Source organism: Episyrphus balteatus, chromosome 3, assembly GCF_945859705.1.
Source record: "Episyrphus balteatus chromosome 3, idEpiBalt1.1, whole genome shotgun sequence".
In the NCBI taxonomy this organism is placed as follows: Eukaryota; Metazoa; Arthropoda; class Insecta; order Diptera; family Syrphidae; genus Episyrphus; species Episyrphus balteatus.
The window spans coordinates 815,255-833,952 of NC_079136.1; the positions used below are offsets into that span (position 1 = coordinate 815,255).

Here is an 18,698-nt window from a genome sequence, read left to right on the forward strand (position 1 = left end):
ATTCATAATTCGAAAATTAGGAACTTGAAAAAATTTCTATTATTTACTTAATTTGGTTATGATTTTTTTAATTTGTACCTCTAGCTCAAATTTCTGTAAAATATTTCCCTTTAAATAGGTACCTAAGGGAAGATAAATTTCTTAGATTTTGTTTTAAAAAAAAACCATTCAAAACTCAGTATTTAAATTTTTTTAAGAATTCTTTCAACACTTCTGCCATTATTCTTAAAAATTTATCCAACGGATAGAAAAAAAAATCAACTCTCTACAACCTACCGTTTAGAAAATGACTTTTTTTTTAAATGTCATTTTACCCCTATTTACCCTATTTAATAACTGAATTTTTAAAAATGTATAACTTTGTTTTCGATTCCTGTTAAATTTCAAAAACTATAACATTTAGCATCTATTTTCAGGCTGAAACTTTCATAAGTTTTGAATTTTGTTTCGTGTTATGCCTGAGTCCAAATTTTTGTTGTTACCTTAAATCCATCTTCTTTCTCCATTCAAGTAAAATTAATAACAAACAAAAAAGATTTATTAGAATCCCTTGGAGGTACTGAATTAACTTTGCCAATTCATTTGCAATTTAATCACAAACTTATGTTTGAAATGATTGTCTTCAATTTCTATATACAAGTCGTATAGATATACACAAACATGTTGGTTGTTAGCATGGAGATACCTGTATATTAAATCTCTTTTCACTCGTTTCATAGGCATCACATATGTACAAATGTACACGCGTGACAACAATAAAAATGTTTTTTTTTTTTTTTCTTCAAACCAAGAATCCTTAGACAAAAATATATATCCATTAGGGCTGAGAAGAGGCTTGCAATGGAGTGAGGTGATATATACTCTCCTCGTAGACATGTGTTTCTGTTCTTTGATTCTTTTTGAAATGAAATTACCTAGCGCCTTACCTTCATCTTCTTCAATATCACCATCACCACCAAACCCAACCACCGCCCGACCTCAAAGTAACTTGTGTTAAGGCAAAAACAAATAAAATAAAAAAGGACGAAAAAAGGCTTAAATCCTATTTCTATGTGTAAGTGAATACATGAATCTGTATATAAGTTGGATGATGGTTACTTTATCCTTTTTGATGCAAACAAATAGAAAAAAAAAACAACCACATTTTGTTATAGCTAGGCTGTAGTAGAGAGAAAGATATTGTAAGCCTTGAAGCAATATACTCAACCGAAAAAGTTCATTTCGTTGGCATTTCACTCGTATATCTTTTTGTCCCACTGTGTGTGAGACTATTTCTCATGTTTTGTATCCTTTTTTTTCCTTTTTCTCTTATATATCTGTATAACAAAACTAACCCGCATCCTTCTTTATACTAACGACAAAGTGTTCTTTACTGTTTTTCGGATGAAGGTATAGTTTTTTTTTTTTGTATGTTATTTTTTTCTTTCATTTTTGTATTTGAATTTACTTTAGTTTTCTAACACTGCTACTTTGTGGTGGGCTCTTGTGTGCATGAGCTTATAAAACAGAGCATCAGATTTGGGTAGTAGAGCACTAGGTTTTATACTATGCTCATTTTTTTTGGGAGTGTAGGTAGATATTTGCAGTTTTTCAGAGGCTTATGTCAAAAATATGGGTATCTTTTTTGTGTATGGTCCAGCACCATAGCACACTCTGGTCTATAGTTTAGCCAAGGAGATAAAGCAAAGGTGCAAGGATGCACTTAACTTAAAGCTTACTGTCAGAATATTGAAAGCGGCCCTAGAGGCTATATAATTTCTAATTTATTTTTTTTTTTGTTCATTAGTATAAAGAAGCCCAAGAAAATTAAATTTATGAAACTTTCTTTCGGTTATAAATTAATGTTAAAACTGTTCTTATGAGTCTTTATGAAGTTTTTTTTCTTTCTTTTTTCTTCCTGCTTGCAAACACTGTAGGATTTGGAAAAGATGCGAGGCTAGTTTCATGCATTTGAAGAATCCGAGTTTATGGAAACCTTTAGTTGAATACCTTTTGAAACAAGAAAACGTTACGTTGCACATAGAAGTATTGTCATCAAAAACCTGGCCATAATCATTTTTTGTGGTTTTTGTTATTAATTCTGTTTAAAATGAGTATTCCTACAAGAAAATACAATATAAACCTAGTTTTTGTTATTTTTATTTTTTTACCAAAAACTAAAAAAATTGATTAATGGCCTGTACCCCGCCTGTCGACATTATTTTTCTCAAATTTTTTTCCTCATCCCTAATACGCAATTCTCAGTTTCTTTTCTCTCTTCCCCAACCTAAATTAAGATCACCCAAAATAAAATACACTAATAACATCAGTAAATTTAATTTAGAAATAAAAAACGTTGCATAAAGTAAGGAGTATTTTCTATCAGAAAGTGAAAAACTAATTGACCCTCGATTCTCTAAAGAGCACCTAAGAGCACCAAATTTTTGTTGCATTGTGTTAAAGAATATATAAACTAACTCAAAAGTTAAAATTCATCGCAGAATAACGGGGTATACTAAAACAAAATCATTTAAGTTCAAATACTAACTTACCAAAAATATCAAGTTTTTAGATACTAGTTCTACGCCCGAATTAAAATAGAATAAACCATCTAACATTTTCAAAACTTTATTAAGAATTCTCCATTTAAATTTTTTTAGATTTCTATCACAACACTTCGATATCGCATATAGAATAACACTTACCATAATACTTCGCATTCAAATAAAAATGAGGTGGATGTAACAGTTAACTTTGAACTCATTTTTTAACAAGACACGATCGAAAAACAAAAAAATGAGTGCAGCATATTGACACATGTTTATTTTGCACCCACTTTGCCAAACTTTTTGGTGTCAACTTTGATTTTCAGAAAATCGACTTATGACCAGGTTTTTACTGCAAATACCCCTATGTGCGTTGGTCGTAACTCCATAAAATATTTGTATAGTTTTAGAATGGGACAGAAGTCCAATATCGAATAAAGTAGTAATGCCCCAGGTTTGAGATAATTTTATAATTCGTAAATTCTTTCATAGTGGAACATAAAGCTCACTTTTCCTTTCTGGGGCTTATGTCCCACTTGATGGGAAAACTGCTACTTCTATATCTGCAGTACTAACAAAGTATCTTCTGAAGTTTTCTGTATAGCTTGTGATTTTATTAAAAAACATCGAATGTCTCCACTACAAAAGCAACCAATCAGTTCGATAATTTGAAATAAAACTAAATGTCTAAAATCAAATCAAATCAAATCATTTGAAATTAAAGTCTTGGTTTTTTATAAAATTGTTTCGATTTTCAATGAGGTGGAGGTACCTGGAATACTTTTCTCTGTCTTTCAACCTGAAGATAGCAATTTTAATTAAAAAATTAACTTTTTTTTATTAAATTAATGTTAAAAAAAGGATGTTTCAGTCTTTTTACGATTACGAAGCATAATTTGTTTTCTAAATGAAAAAAAAACCTTTACCAACAATTTTATTATATTTTTTGTCTTGATTTTTTTATATGACTCGTTAAAAATTATGAGTAGGTATTCCATTTTTTTTTTTCGGAAAAAAAAAATTAATGAAAATTATCTTTCTACTCTCAAGCCTACTCTCATCCTTAAATCCATTGACTTCTTATGGAATTTTTATGTAGAAAAAGTTTAAATATTTTTTTTTCATCTTTTTTTCTTCCTAAAACAAAGATAATAAAATTATTCTTGAATACATATAGGTACCTATAATAATAATAATTGTGTGCACATGTATAAACAAGTAAATGCCTTAATCCACATACTGAAGTCGCACGTTCACACCCTGCTCTCACTTCAATTCCAAAGGACTATCAAACGATCATATACGCAAGGATAATGATTAATGGATCCCAAAGATAATAATGTTCACGCGTTATGTTGTTTACTTAGGTATATCCTTGCACGTTCCTTGCCTTCGTCTATTGAATATACAATACAAACCGTTATATCTACATAAATATAATGGATAGATGGGATATCGTTATATCGTGCAGGTCGTTTAGTTGAAATTAATGTAAAATGTTGTAACTGTTACATATAATTGCTGTTGGATAAGGATTTGGTGTGCTTTAATCTTCGTATTTTCGAATAAATTAAAATTAATTAAATGCTCTCTTTATTACTATTTGATATGCTCGTTAAAATTACCACACCGCACGAATAGAATTTCTATTCGTGTAAAACGACCGAAAATAAATCAAGTAGAATATGATTTTGCACCCCTAAAAAACTGCTTCAAATATAGATTTTTTTATTATTACACAAAAAAATATCCTTAAAAGCAATAGATCCTTTGATGTGGAGAATAGGAAGGAGCAGGAGCGCAAGTTGCAGTAATCAATGCGGCAGGGTTTAATTTTATTATTTTATTAAACCCCAATTTTTTTACATAATTTTTTTTTTTCATAAGTATTTGAAACGCGATATTTTTTTTATTATAAATGCGCACATAACTTTCCAATTACTCTTTATCCTGGGCCAGGGATTTTTTCTAGCTGAGGACATTTCAAGGATTAAAAAATGTGAACAAAGCTTTATAGATTTTATAAACGGAAGTTCATGTTTGTGTTCACATTATGTTCGTATATACACATTTGAATAGGTACACATTGGTGGTTAAGGTAAATTGCATATTTCTAGGCGAGTATACTACATAGTTATAGCGATTGAGTATTTTAAAAAATCGATTTTTTGTTGTTATTGTTGTTTGGTTGTAAATATCTGCTGATATGGTGGTTGATTTTATGTATTTAAGTACTTTAACCCTAAGGGCTGTCTCGTTTGTTATCAAAAAATATTTCAAAATTATTCCCCAATCATAAAAAAAGACGAAGATAGGGTTGCAGAGAGAGAGATAACCCTTTCATACATTTTTCTAACTTTTATTGCATACTTTTTCGCTCTATAGCTCAACTCAACTCACAAAAAAAAAATACCTATTATAAGAGGATAAGTGAAAGACTTTAAAAAATTTGATGTTATAACCTGGGAATTATGAATTTTTAGAAGGGTTCTAGAGAAGGTATCCATAATGGAAGCATATATTTTTTTTTTACTTTGCTGTATTTCGTTTTTAGATAATTCGTTAGGCTTTTTTTTTGTTTTCATTATGGAATATAATTTTTTTGAATTAAATATTTTCTTTTCCAACTTTTTTAATATTTTCCATAAAAACTTAAATTTCATTTTAAATTTGACGGTACTGTGATAACCAAGTGCTGTAAAAATATCTAAAAAAAAAAGCTTTTATAGTCAGTAATCCTTACACTGCTTCTTGCATATAAAATGCTTTTTAACGGTTTCCAGGTTCGTATGCTAACCAGTTTTAGGTTAAGTTTAAACTTGATAAGAATAGTACATTTAGATAATGTGTTTTTTTTTTTAATTGGTATACAAACATTTAAATAAATTTAATTTATGAAAAACCTAGATTTTAAAATTATAATAATTCACAAAATAATTCAATTCTGAAAAAAAAAAAACAAATCCGCATACAAATGAGCTGAAATGTGTGAACATTCAGCATGCAGAGTCCTATTTCTCGTCGAGCTACATCAACGACTTTAAACTTCAATATCTCCGTCCCATCGGACCTCACGGATAAAATTTTAGTATTTTTGAACTATTCCGACAAACAATATTTTCCCATATAAAATGGAGCTTTACTATGGGTTTTTAGGGTTGTCGATGTAGTAAATTTAGCTGATGTAATTGTCGAGAAACAGCCCCCAGGCCATTTGATAAAAACAGAAAAAAGAATTGGACCTAAAATCGAACCCTGAGGTACTCCTTGAGGGGCAAGTTTTTGAACCAAAATGGGAAAAAGTATGCAACTTCAAAATAACTTTGCACTAGTCCAACCGCATTGCCATGGAAATTGAAGTAATTCTTAAGTTTCCAAAAAAATAATCTTGTGATTCTTGTGTCCGTTTTCGACATGTCTATTCTACCAAAAACAAGATATCACCCTTTGAGATGTTTTTAATGAGATTGTGAAAGTCTTGCCAATTTAAGAGACATCAAAGGGCATTCTTTTCATCATCTCTTTCAAATCCCAGTATTTGCCGTTCATGTGGCCCGTTTTGACTTTTTTGTTTACAAAAAATCGTATCTTTTAAACCAATAAATATATCTACATAATTCTTTTTTTCGTTAAATTGCTAAGCAAGGCTAGGAAAGAAGTAAGTTTGAAAAAGAAAATAACACCGGCACACAAAAAAAAGTGTCATGAACCAGAAACCAGACCTATCTTTCTATATGTTTTTGGACCCGCTGAATCCGAATTTCAAGTCCGTTTGGCCCTGTCACCCTTCAGTTTTGAGAAAAATGCAAAAAACTCCAAAAAAGTCATAAAAATTCAAACAAAATGCACTCACAGTTCAAAACTGGAGGGTGATGGGGCCAAACGGACTTCAAATTCGGATTCAGCGTGCCCAAAAACATATAGAAAGATAGGTCTGGTTTCTGGTTCATGACACTTTTTTTTTTTTGTGTGCCGGAATTAACAAGGTGTTTCAGAATTTGGTGCTAAGTAAAAAATTTTAGATATTTTAACTAAACCTTTCGGACCCAGCGTTACTCTCATGTAACATATTTTTAAAAATTAGTAAAAAAATATTCCATTAAATATTTTTTTAGGTTTCGATGGCTTAATTGAAAGATAATGATGCCTAGTTACTGGATTATTACAAGAATTTAGTCAAAAATCATACCTTTAATTTTTTTTATCGAAAAAAGGAACTGGATTTCACATTTTTTCTTTTTTTCTAATTTTTTTTTATGACCATTATGTCACAATTTTGAAAAAAAAAAAGATATAAAAAAAGTTAATCCAGAAAGTGTTTTGCTTTTTGGCTTAGAATTTCTTAGTTGTGATGTTTTTGATACGATAATACTGAAAAAAAAAAAACATTTTTTAATATTAGGCGTGTTTTTTCTACAACTCAGTAGCTACTCATTTTTCATTTTATTCGCAAAACAATAATACAAATTACACAAGTAAGTATTTGTTTTTTTTTGTTTTCCGAATAAAATAAAAAAATGAGAAGATACTGAGTTGTAGAAAAAACACGCCTATTGATTTTCATAGCTTGGTTTCGAAAGGGTTAAGGTCCTCACAAACCTTTGGTTTTCGGCTAGAGCCGTTATTATTTTCTAAGTTTGTAAACATGTGTTCTATCAAAAATCATTTTTTTTTTGTCTGATTTGTTCATCAGTGATTTATAATAAGCTTATACTTAAACAGGATAAGTATTTTGCATTATCTGAACTTTAAATACCATTACCAAAAAGTTCATCAAATTTACAGTGGCTTTACTTAAATCAAATAAAAAGTCAAACAAAAAACCAAAGCATAAATGAATTTAAGCCTTTCCGATAAATTTGTTAAAGTACCAGCTGTTTGTAGATTCAGAACTTTACAATGCATTTTTTTTTAAATGCATCAGCTCTATCTCATTCTCTAAGTGCTTGGGCTTAAAAAGATCATCAATTATATTTAATTAATTCATTTAGTTTATCCTTGCCTCTGGGCTATACTAGATACTATATGTATTTTGTATACCAACCAGCTCAAGGCTATTAAAATATGGTGACATTGTAATAAGCTTTATTTGCTTTTGATTCATGAAATTCACTGTGAATTGTAATGAGCACACATTACAATATATCTGTTGTATTGGTATAACAAACACTTCCTCCGGCGGAAATTTTTATGTTTACCTTTTTTTCTACCAAATGAGGAATATAATATTCTACTCTACACCATTTTATATAAATGTATTTTTATACATATATAAAATAAGGGTAATGGCAATGATATGTAACAAATTGCCAATAAAATGTTTTATCGGTTTTATTGCTTTTTTTGCACAAAAGTACGAATAAACGTCAAGCAAATTGCCATTATAAAAATAAAAAATCACAAGAATCTTTATGGAAATACTGATACACACACAAATAGAAAGTCCTTTATGCCAACCATTTCAATAGAATTTTTGTAGATATACATGCTGCAGTCCATTTATATAGAAAAGTGTTGTTAGTTTTCTAGAAAATGTATAAATCTACTCTGTAAAACACTACTCTGCGCATTTCCGTTTTGTATATTTTTTTTTTCTTATTCTAAAGTCGTTAGCAAAAACTAATCGCTGTAATGAATTAAAAAAAAGATAAAAACAAAAAGTATAAAACTATTTGCACTTTTACAGAAGATAGGTACAAGTATGTTTTTGGTTCTTGTTTTGTTTGACTTGCTACTTGCTGTGGTGTAATAAAAACAGCATTTAAATTATTTAGATTCATCGATATTGATCAATAGAAAGGAGCAAGCATTTATTTTAGCCTTCCCTAGTAAATAAAAACAACATTGCTGATGATTATCTAAAACGATACTATTTTAAAAGTAATTAAAAACAGGTTTGATAAAAAAATTTTAATTGAATGAAACATTATAAAATTGAACTCCAAAAAGTTAGAAGAAAATTCAGAAAATATTACTTATCCCGAAAATCCCTTTCAAAAAGATTGTGCTGATAAAAAAACAATAACTGAAGGCATAATTTCAAACTTTCTGGCCGAAATCGATAATAGTCCAGTGCATTTATAATTTGACCCAGCAGTTTTGTACCACCCACAAATTTTTGTTGCTCATTCGATAAAGAATTGGGTGAATACCCTGATTTTTCGCACTCGTGAAATTCAACTTTTGGCCGCAATTTTGAATTTTAGTTTTAATCAATATATTTCGACTTCTGTTCATCCTGGGTAAAAGTTGGTTACACAAAAAACGTAGAAAACGTATTTTTGGATATTCTGAATATTAAAAAATTTATAAGCCAAAAAAGTAAAAAAAAAAACGATAAAAAAAGAAAATTTTTTTTTTTTTTGATAAATATTGAAAAAACCTTCAAAGAAAAGATGGTTCTCCTTGAAATTCTCTACAACTCTGCGATCCAACTTTTTTTTGTACCGGTATAAATACAAAAGTTATTAGGTAACACTTTTTTGTAATTTTTAACAAAAAAGTATTTATTAATAACTTTAGATTTTTAGCGATATACAAAAAAATTTTTTTTTCATAATTTTGATAAAAACTGCTCAAAACTTTTTTGGCTTGCAACTTTTTTAATATTCAGAATATCGAAAAAGTATTCTTAACATAAAATACCCGAAATTTAACTGTCTACATTTTTTGTTCTACCAACTTTTACTTAGGATGAACAGAAGTCGAAATATTTAATAAAAACTAAAATCCAAGATGGCGGCCAAAAGGTGAATTTCACAAGTGCAAACATCAGGATTATGATTTTTACCTAATTCTCTATCAAATCAGCAAAAAAAAAAAAATTGGGCGTGGTGCTATAAGAAATAAATTGCACGACTGGGGTCGCACGTACTTGCTCTTATGCTTAAAGTAACTATAATGTTAAAGCTTTTTATTCAAGAAATTTAAAATTCGATATTTTGAAGAAATTTCAAAAGTAGTAGGTATAAAAAAATTAAATCTGTTTTTTATAATTAATAAAACTCCGTTTTAAAATATCTTAAAAAAAAAAAACAAATATGCCATTTTATTTCTCGTATAAAAAGGTATTTTTAGAAAAAAAATTTTGAAAATTGTAGGAGCCGTTTTTTAAAAAAATAATTTTTTATATATAAAATTTTTTTAACATTTTTCAAAAAAAAAGTTGGTATGCCACTTTGAAGAAATAATTAATTTACACATAAAAACTAAATTTCAAAATTTTTCATTGATCCGTTTTCAAAAAATTGATTTTTCAAAAAAAAATTTTGAAATATTTTTTAAAAAACCAAAAATGCGTTTTTTGAAAATTTTCTAAAATTTTAATATTATCTTTACTTACACACTTTTGTATAAAAATTTTCATTTAAATCGGGCTAATTTTGTACGAGATATTCAGAAACGAAAAAAACCGTTCTATGACAGGTAGGTACCGTTAATAACGGTACAAAAAATATTTTTTTTATTTAAAAAGTTGGCCCTTATGTGTAGTATTACACACAAAAATTTTAATCAAAATCGTTAGAGCCGTTTTTGAAAAAAATTAACTTTTCTATTTCCGTTATATGGCAGGTACCGTTAGTTTTGGTCATAAAAAAAAATTTCAATTTCCCCTCTAGGGAATCACCAAAAACTGCTAACTACCAAGTTTGAAGAAAATCACTTCACTCGTTTAGGCTGCAGACAGACAGACAGACAGAATTGCCGGACCCACTTTTTTGGCATTCTCCATCATCGTAATGTCATGTAAAATTGTTATCTCGAGTTCGATTTTTTTTACGAATCCTAAACTTGCCCTATAGTACCTATATCGCAAGTAAAAAAATTGCTAATGCAAATTTCATCGCGAATTCAAGTTTTCAGTTGAGTTGTATTTTGTTTAAAAAAAAGTTCCAAAGTAACCCCATTTACATCTGTCTACATAACAACTTCATTTTTATAGATAAATTCAATAAGAAATTCCATTACGTTCTAGATCCTTTAACAATTTCCTTACAATTCTGAGAAACCAAATGAGTGGAACATATCAATATCGTATACTTCTCTGATAGACAAATGTATAAACTCGAACAATTCTGTAAATATGTTTATTTCAGTTTCTGAATACTTTGTCCTTGGATTCTTCTTGTAAAAAGTATACACTTTTGCAAAAATGTTCTTCTCTCTATGATGTTCAAAACCAACAATACTATTTAGAACCTGAAAGAAATAAAATGAAAAAAAAAAAACACATCGAACTACATGATTTAGCTGCACTCGTTTCTTCTATTTCCGCCTTTTGAATTCACTGAGCATCACTTTGTGTTATTTCCGTTATCAAATACATATGCCAACATATAAAAATACATATGTTCAGTATAACGACAAAGTATATGTACCAACAGACACAATAAAGTTTCAAGGATACCCTCGCTGCATCTTTTCTTACTATCATGTACCTAACTGTTATGTACATATGTAACAACAACAGCTACTCAAAATGGAGGGTTTATATGTGAACGAACATGCAGCATGTTCACATATAGAATACATTTGATTCTATTGACACCCTACTTTCACATTATAACTCTTTCTGTCAAGCGAAAGAGCCTCTTCAATACAACAAATAACAATACATCCAAACAAAAGGATGTTTTTACATGTAGAAACAACTTCACTTCAAGTAGTCTCAGTATAACAAACATATAAACATATGAACATACAAATAACAACGACCAACCAACCAACTGATGAGAACGGTGGTGGCGGTGATGGTGGCTTCTCTCGTTTCTCTATGTAACTCTTTTGCCAGTAGTAGATTGCAATTTATTTTGATATTTATTTGCATAGAAATTAAGTGAATATCCTTCTCTACTGTACTACAGTACTACACACAAACATGTCATCAAGTAACTTTTATGATCACATACATATATTTACACAAACAAATAAACAACAACAAACAACAGGATATCGTTGTAGCATGTGTTACTTTCATCAACGCAAAAATATTTTCATTATTTTGTTTTTACTGATAACATACGACCGACTACATATGAAAAGCTATGCATGCTCTCTTTATAAGGACCGATAGCATGTCCTTTCCGGGTGTCTCCTTTTTTGTTTATTTTGTTCATTTTATATGCCATCACTCTAATGTCGGTTTCTTAAAGATTAGACAAAAAAAAGTGTGACGTATCCTGAATCTATGAGATTATTTTATCCTTTTTGTTGTTGTTGTTGCGGGCCTTGTCTTGCTGATAAAACTTCGAACTCAAATTATAATTCTTAGAAGATTCTTTAGAGGATGTAGAAGGAAAAAAAAAACTGATTTAATTAAAACTTCCTCAAGACAAGATAACAATTCGCTAGAAATGCTGACAAAGTTCTTTTTTTTTTGTCTATTTTTGTTGTATTGCTCAACCCATGAGGTAGGTACTTACACTTAGGTTTAGTTTTACCTGTGTCCTTATCCTTAGGTTAGGTTCAATGTCTTTTCTTTCCTGGAAATTGTTAGAAAAAACAGTACCTACTTCAGAAAATGGAAATTTGTCTTTTCATTGCAGTTGGAAAAAAGTCTTTTCATTAATTTTATTTCATCATACTGAATATTTTAGATTAATTTCAACAAGGGACATTGATCTAAAGTCTAAACTAACAATGTGTTACCATTCAAGACATAAAATTAAATTTCTCAAAAACTATTTACTCAATCAATTTCAAATAAACATCAAATTCAAGTAGTATATTTTAGCTTTCCAAAAAGATATAGGACATTATAATGTGCTTTTGTTTTTTGTTTAAATTTTTTTCCCCAAATGCACTCCCGCGTGTATATAATATGTATAATGCCTGTAACTCAAAAAAAGGATCAGGTACGATTGTGAAAATTTGGAATCCTGAAATCATTTCGAAAAAATCTGCATCATTACGTTTGGGATCCTTTTTTGTAAAACCCGTGCGTGATTTCAATTTGAAATTTCAACATGGTTGGCTTTAAAAAATTCTTACTTTTTTTGTAAGCATCGTAGAAATATGATTGAAGCGTCAGATGAAAGGTGAAATAATAAGCTTTCACATGATATAAAATTTATAATAGGTTCTAATAGAAAAAAATGGATTTCATGGTGTGAGAAGATAAAAATATATATATTTTTTTTGCTTTTTTGATGAAAATGATTGTTTTCAATAAATTATTTTTATACCTTTTACGCATTGTAAGAGTTTTAGAATGGCTTTATTCTTTAATAAAATTTGTAAGCTTTTCAAATTAAAAAATTGGTATAGTGGGAATAGAAAAAAAGGTATTTCTTTAGCTTTTTTCTTGTGACTCAGAAAGTTATTCCGTTTGTCTTCAAAACATACAGATATAAATATGTAAGGTCTTAATATTTAGTTTAAGTTCTTTAATATAAGATTATAAATTTTGACAAATAAATAATTTTAGATCATTTTTTTTAACAAAAGCATACAACCTGTTTTCTTATATGACTTTATCACTTAAAATCATTGTCCGTAAACCGGCTGCAAAGACAACTACTTTTTTTTTAAATACAAACATCTAATACTGCTCATCAGTTATTCATATGATTATGCACTTCATTTTCTTATAATTCACACTTACATATCTAAAGAAAACTTTATTGCTGTTTTGTTGACTTCAAAGTTTCTTTCGACATGGTTTAAAAAAATAATTTCTAAACTATCTTTATATCTTTCAAAAGTTTTTGCTCCTCTACCTAAAGGAGATGGCACATTTTTCTATGGAGCTTGGGCCCAGTGTGTTCACTAACGAAATTGGTATCAAATGAAAGGTGACGGTAAGCACATTACGTGGGTAAAATATTTTCAAATTCGTTAGTGGGGTTTTGGAGATATTTGAGTTTGAAGTTTCGGATTTCACAATCAAGATTTCAGCTAATTTTTCGAACAATTAATCGTAGAATGCGTAATATTGGGTGTACAGAAATAATATTGGTATAAAATAAAAGGTATTTCTCTTGTCTATAAATCTGTATCAAAAGTTTTTTTCTTTGTTAAAAAAAAATAATACATATTAGGTATTTACTTCTCAAAAGGTGATTTTTTTAAGCGAGGCATTTGGCACATCGAAATATCAAAATATTCAGTGGTGACATGCACTTTTTTTTGTAATTTTTCGATAGCTTAATGTGTTACCTTTAATTCTATATATAAAATAGTTCTATAAAACATACAAAAACCTTATAATAAGCAAAATACACAAAAACGCGCTGAAATATGCTAATCCAGTCAAATAAGGGTTTAACCTCGGAATGAATGTTAGTAGAATTTTTTTTTGCTCAATATCTTCCTTTTGCCATTCTATAACATATCTCAAAAGTCTAGAAAAATCTCATGTCCGCTTGTCGCGATTTCAAGGTCAAATCGCGAAATGGAGATTTTCAAAATTAGCAAAAATAGGCTATGGTATTATATACACATATGATACATGATTTCAAGGTATTTTTTAATGTTGATTCCAAAAAATCTAAAATCAAGACAATCTGACGTCTCTGGAAAAAGTTATACCTGTTTTTCATCTGTCAACTCATATTATTATAACAGTTGCAAACTTACTGCCGAAAAACCCTTAAAAGTTATGGTAGATGAACCAAATTTTGCATGAAGATTTTAGAATCCATCATTATTAAAAATCAAAACAATCCATTACAAAAAATATATATAACTACGAAATAATGGCATTTTTTTGATGGAGGGGCAAATTTTAGGATATGCACTAAAGAAGATTCTTGTTCATCTTAGGAATAAGTGCTAATAGGCTAATTTTTTCATTTTAATCTTTGTTTGGATGTTCTTTAACTACCCTCAAAAATCTAAAAAAATCTCATGTCCGCAAGTCCTAATTTTCTTGGTTTGAAAATAAGGTGCAGATTTTAAAAAATTAATAAGAAAAGTTTAAATTTTTATATGTATACCAACATAAGCGACATGATTTAAAGGTATTTTTTAACACTTATTCCAACAAAACTCACAAACAAGTCAACCTGACCATCCCTGAAAAGTAATGCACTTTATTCATGTTGATCTGACACAAATATCTGAAGTGTAGTTTTTCAATTTTTTTAAAATCTGCACCTTATTTTCAAACCAAGAAAATTAGGACTTGCGGACATGAGATTTTTTTAGATTTTTGAGGGTAGCTAAAGAACATCCAAACAAAGATTGAAATGAAAAAAATAGCCTATTAGCACTTATTCCTAAGATGAACAAGAATCTTCTTTAGTGCATATCCTAAAATTTGCCCCTCCATCAAAAAAATGCCATTATTTCGTAGGTATATATATTTTTTGTAATGGATTGTTTTGATTTTTAATAATGATGGATTCTAAAATCTTCATGCAAAATTTGGTTCATCTACCATAACTTTAAAGGGTTTTTCGGCAGTAAGTTTGCAACTGTTATAATAATATGAGTTGACAGATGAAAAACAGGTATAACTTTTTCCAGAGACGTCAGATTGTCTTGATTTTAGATTTTTTGGAATCAACGTTAAAAAATACCTTGAAATCATGTATCATATGTGTATATAATACCATAGCCTATTTTTGCTAATTTTGAAAATCTCCATTTCGCGATTTGACCTTGAAATAGCGACAAGCGGACATGCGATTTTTCTAGACTTTTGAGATATGTTATAGAATGGCAAAAGGAAGATATTGAGCAAAAAAAAATTCTACTAACATTCATTCCGAGATTTACCCCTTTTTTCTCCTTATTTTACTGTATTATGCCTATTAAATAATAAGAATAGAAACTATAGTTCAGTCAATGGGGAAAAATCTGGAAAAAGCTATGACTTGAGCTAAGTTTGAATGCAGTATTGAAGAGGGGTTTATCCCAAGTACAAATCTCAGATTGCGTATTGTTTGGTCTTGTGGGGCGACCGCCATTTTGAAAAACGCATTTGTCTCAATATCTCGAGAACGACTGGTCGGACAGGAAACTAGAGAGGACTTTTTAGATTGGAAATTAGTTAATCTTTCTTTTTCTAGTACATCATTTTTCTCTAATAGTTATAATTTCAGAGTTACACTACCGAAAATTGTGTGTTTTTTGATATTTTAAATATTTTAAACAACCCTTAGAGTTAAGTGCGGAATTACTGAGAATGAGATACTTTGCGGTTCTGTTACTCTGAAAGTATAACTCCTAGAGAAAAATGATGTACTAGGAAAAGAAAGATTAACTAATTTCCAATCTAAAAAGTCCTTTCTACGCATTCTACGATTAATTGATCGCAAAAATAGCTGAAATCTTGATTTTGAAATCCGAAACTTCAAACTCAAATATCTCTAAAACCCCACTAACGAATTTGAAAATATTTTACCCACGTAATGTGCTTACCGTCACCTTTCATTTGATACCCATTTCGTAAGTGAACACACTGGGCCCAAAAATGTGCCATCTCCTTTCTTGGCTTCAACAAGTGCAGCAATTTGAGATGGGGTAGATTCGTGAGAGAGGTGTTTGAAACATCAGCTGGCATGCCTCAGGGATGCATCCTTACTCCACTTTTATTCACTTTATTTATAGATGACGTTCGTGATACTTTCCCGGGGAGTGTAAGAGTACCCAAAAAAAAAAAAAAATTGACTCCCAAATTATGAAAGATTTGAAGTTGTAAACCAATTTAAATACAATTTTTTATAATACATCCTATAGTTTTTTTTTTTTTAAGTATAGACTTTTTTATGATTCTTTAAAATGATGAAATTATTGAAAACAAGGTTTTTTATAAAATAAAAAATAATTGGTGTAACTGTGTATAATATTGAACTTTTTAATTCTGTTGAATCCCTTTCTAAATGTGAAAAAAGAAGTCCCTAGACAATGCATCAAAACTTATGCAGAGATAAATTGTTGGCCAACCAAGTTAATACCATTCGAAATTTACTAACATCATACATTTTTTTTTTGTTCTTGTTTTAAACTATTTCAGATGCCCTAGTCTTCTTCTGGTTTATTTCCGCCTTTGGAAAACACCAACACAAATTAACTGCAAACAAATAGAACAAATTTAAAACAATAATATATAGAAAAAAAAAACAACAACAACAAACAAATGTTAACCTAAAAAAATGAATAAAACAACAAAATTGATATAGAAAAAAAAATTATTTTTAAAAAAACCAACAATACATAAAATTTAAAATTAATTCTCGAAACGAAACAAAAAAAAAATAAATAAATTATATATTTAAAAAAACCATAAATTAACAAAAAAAAACTCTTAAATAAAAATATATATACTTATATATAAAAAAAAAAAATAAATTCAATTTTTGTTTGCTGTTATTGCTAGAATAGTCGTCGTTATTGTTGTTGTAATATAACTGTTATTTTTTATAATCAAATCAGAGGTATATTTATATGTAAATAAAAACAAACAAAAAAAAATTAAAAACAAGATTAAAAAAAATATCTGCAAATGCAATAACACTTAGAAACTTAGATAAATAGTAATTTTTTTAGTTTGAAATTTTGGTGTTAAATTCTGTGATCAAAACAAAAAATAAAAAATCCAATTCAAAGTTAAAAAAACAAAAAATTAAAATAAACGTAAAAAAAAGGAAGAAACAAAAAATTATCATCATCATCATCAAAACCTTTGCAACTACAGGAAAAGGATTTTTGGAAAATAAAAGAAAAATTTAAAAAAATACAAAAAATATCAAACAATGTGTATACTCGAAGTTAACAACGATCAATTCACGTGGTATTGGAATTCTCATGAGACAACCTCGACACAATAGAAACCGGCACGTCATACTGCTATCAAGCGATTCCTAAAAACTAACAAAAGAAAAATATAACAAAACAAACTCTAATCGAAAAATAAAGGCACTCTTCTGCTGAAAAAGCAAAAGAAGCAAAGCGAACTCGAATAAGCGAAGCGAAGCGAAGCGACACCTCCTCCTCCATATCATCACCACCACCATAGTTCCACTGCAGAGATAACTAATTAGCTGAAAAATTTATTCAAGACAATCATCTCCGCCACCACCTCACAGATTGCAATGCTCTGGTAGCCAAGACAGCTTTGCCGTGGACCATTACTGCGGCGGCGGGGGACAACTGAACAGCATCGGTGGCAGTGGAGGTCAATGGTCGGGCATACCGAATTGCGGCGGACCTATGTGCCATCATGGGCCAGGGCCGGGTGGGCCACCAGCAGTGCCGCCACCACCCCCGCCACAATCTATGATGGGCGGTGGTGGCGGTCACTTAGGTTCACAAATTGGCATTGGTGGCGGTGGTATTGGGCATTGTGGCGTAGGCGGCGCCGGGCAGCAGTCGTCGGTGCCGCCGCCGCCGCCACCCCTCTGTAATCCTTGTAGTTCAAATAGTTTTAATTCAGTGCCAATGCCGGGACCGTCGTCGTCGCGATGGGGTCCACGGACATCGTGCCCTGTTCATAGCCCTTTTCGAGTTCGAGTGCCTAATGGTTCGATTTGTCCAGGACATCAGGTAAATATTTTATATAATTTTTTTGTTAAACAATTACTAGTCCAGTAATTTTAGGTTTTATCTGCGGAAAAATTCCTACTGGGCTCGATTTTGGTATAGACCTTCGTTACGGCGTTGTTATGAAGATGTGAAAAATCGACATTGATATCGTGTCCGCGTTAAGAGTTATAGGGGTCAAAAGGTCACAAAAACTGGTTTTTCACGATTTTCAGCAAAACGGTAAGTCTTATCAAAAAATTTTCAATGCAAGAATTGTAGACCAGATTATTATATATAAAAAGTGTCATGACACTTTTTTTCCTAAGACCCACCGTTTCTTAGGTATAACGATTCAAAAAGTTGAAGTTTAGTTGTAATCGTCATAATCCTATTCCTGAAAAAAAAACTCCTAACTGAAAAGTTCCTGAAATTTCATTATTTTTTTAGCTTGAATTTCGTTCCTCAACTGTTAAGAATATGGGGAAACCAAAAAAAAAAAATGGAAATTTTCGCCATTTTTCCGATTGGGGCCCTTCTCCCGAAACCATTTCCCTGGGAATTTTTGTTTAGAATATGTCTAAAAATATACAGGGTGTGCAATAGAGAATGGACAACCCTAAAACGGCTTATAGCTACACTTATGATTGTTCTAAAAACAGATAGAAAAAAGTTCTATCGCAACCAGTTCATAAAATATGGACTTTT

At 29.9% G+C, this 18,698-nt stretch overlaps 2 protein-coding genes across 4 annotated transcripts in view; both read left to right on the plus strand.

Moving 5' to 3' along the window:
* The window catches only part of LOC129913354 (peripheral plasma membrane protein CASK), a 426,424-nt gene that overhangs the window by 140,427 nt on the left and 267,299 nt on the right, over nucleotides 1–18,698 (plus strand). The window lies entirely within an intron of this gene.
* The window catches only part of LOC129913362 (actin nucleation-promoting factor WAS-like), a 93,823-nt gene that overhangs the window by 28,872 nt on the left and 46,253 nt on the right, over nucleotides 1–18,698 (plus strand). The window contains exon 2 of the mRNA XM_055991986.1: nucleotides 16,486–18,014. Within this exon, the coding sequence (XP_055847961.1) occupies nucleotides 17,682–18,014 (333 nt within the window). The 5' untranslated portion in view covers nucleotides 16,486–17,681. The remainder of the gene's footprint in view (nucleotides 1–16,485; nucleotides 18,015–18,698) is intronic.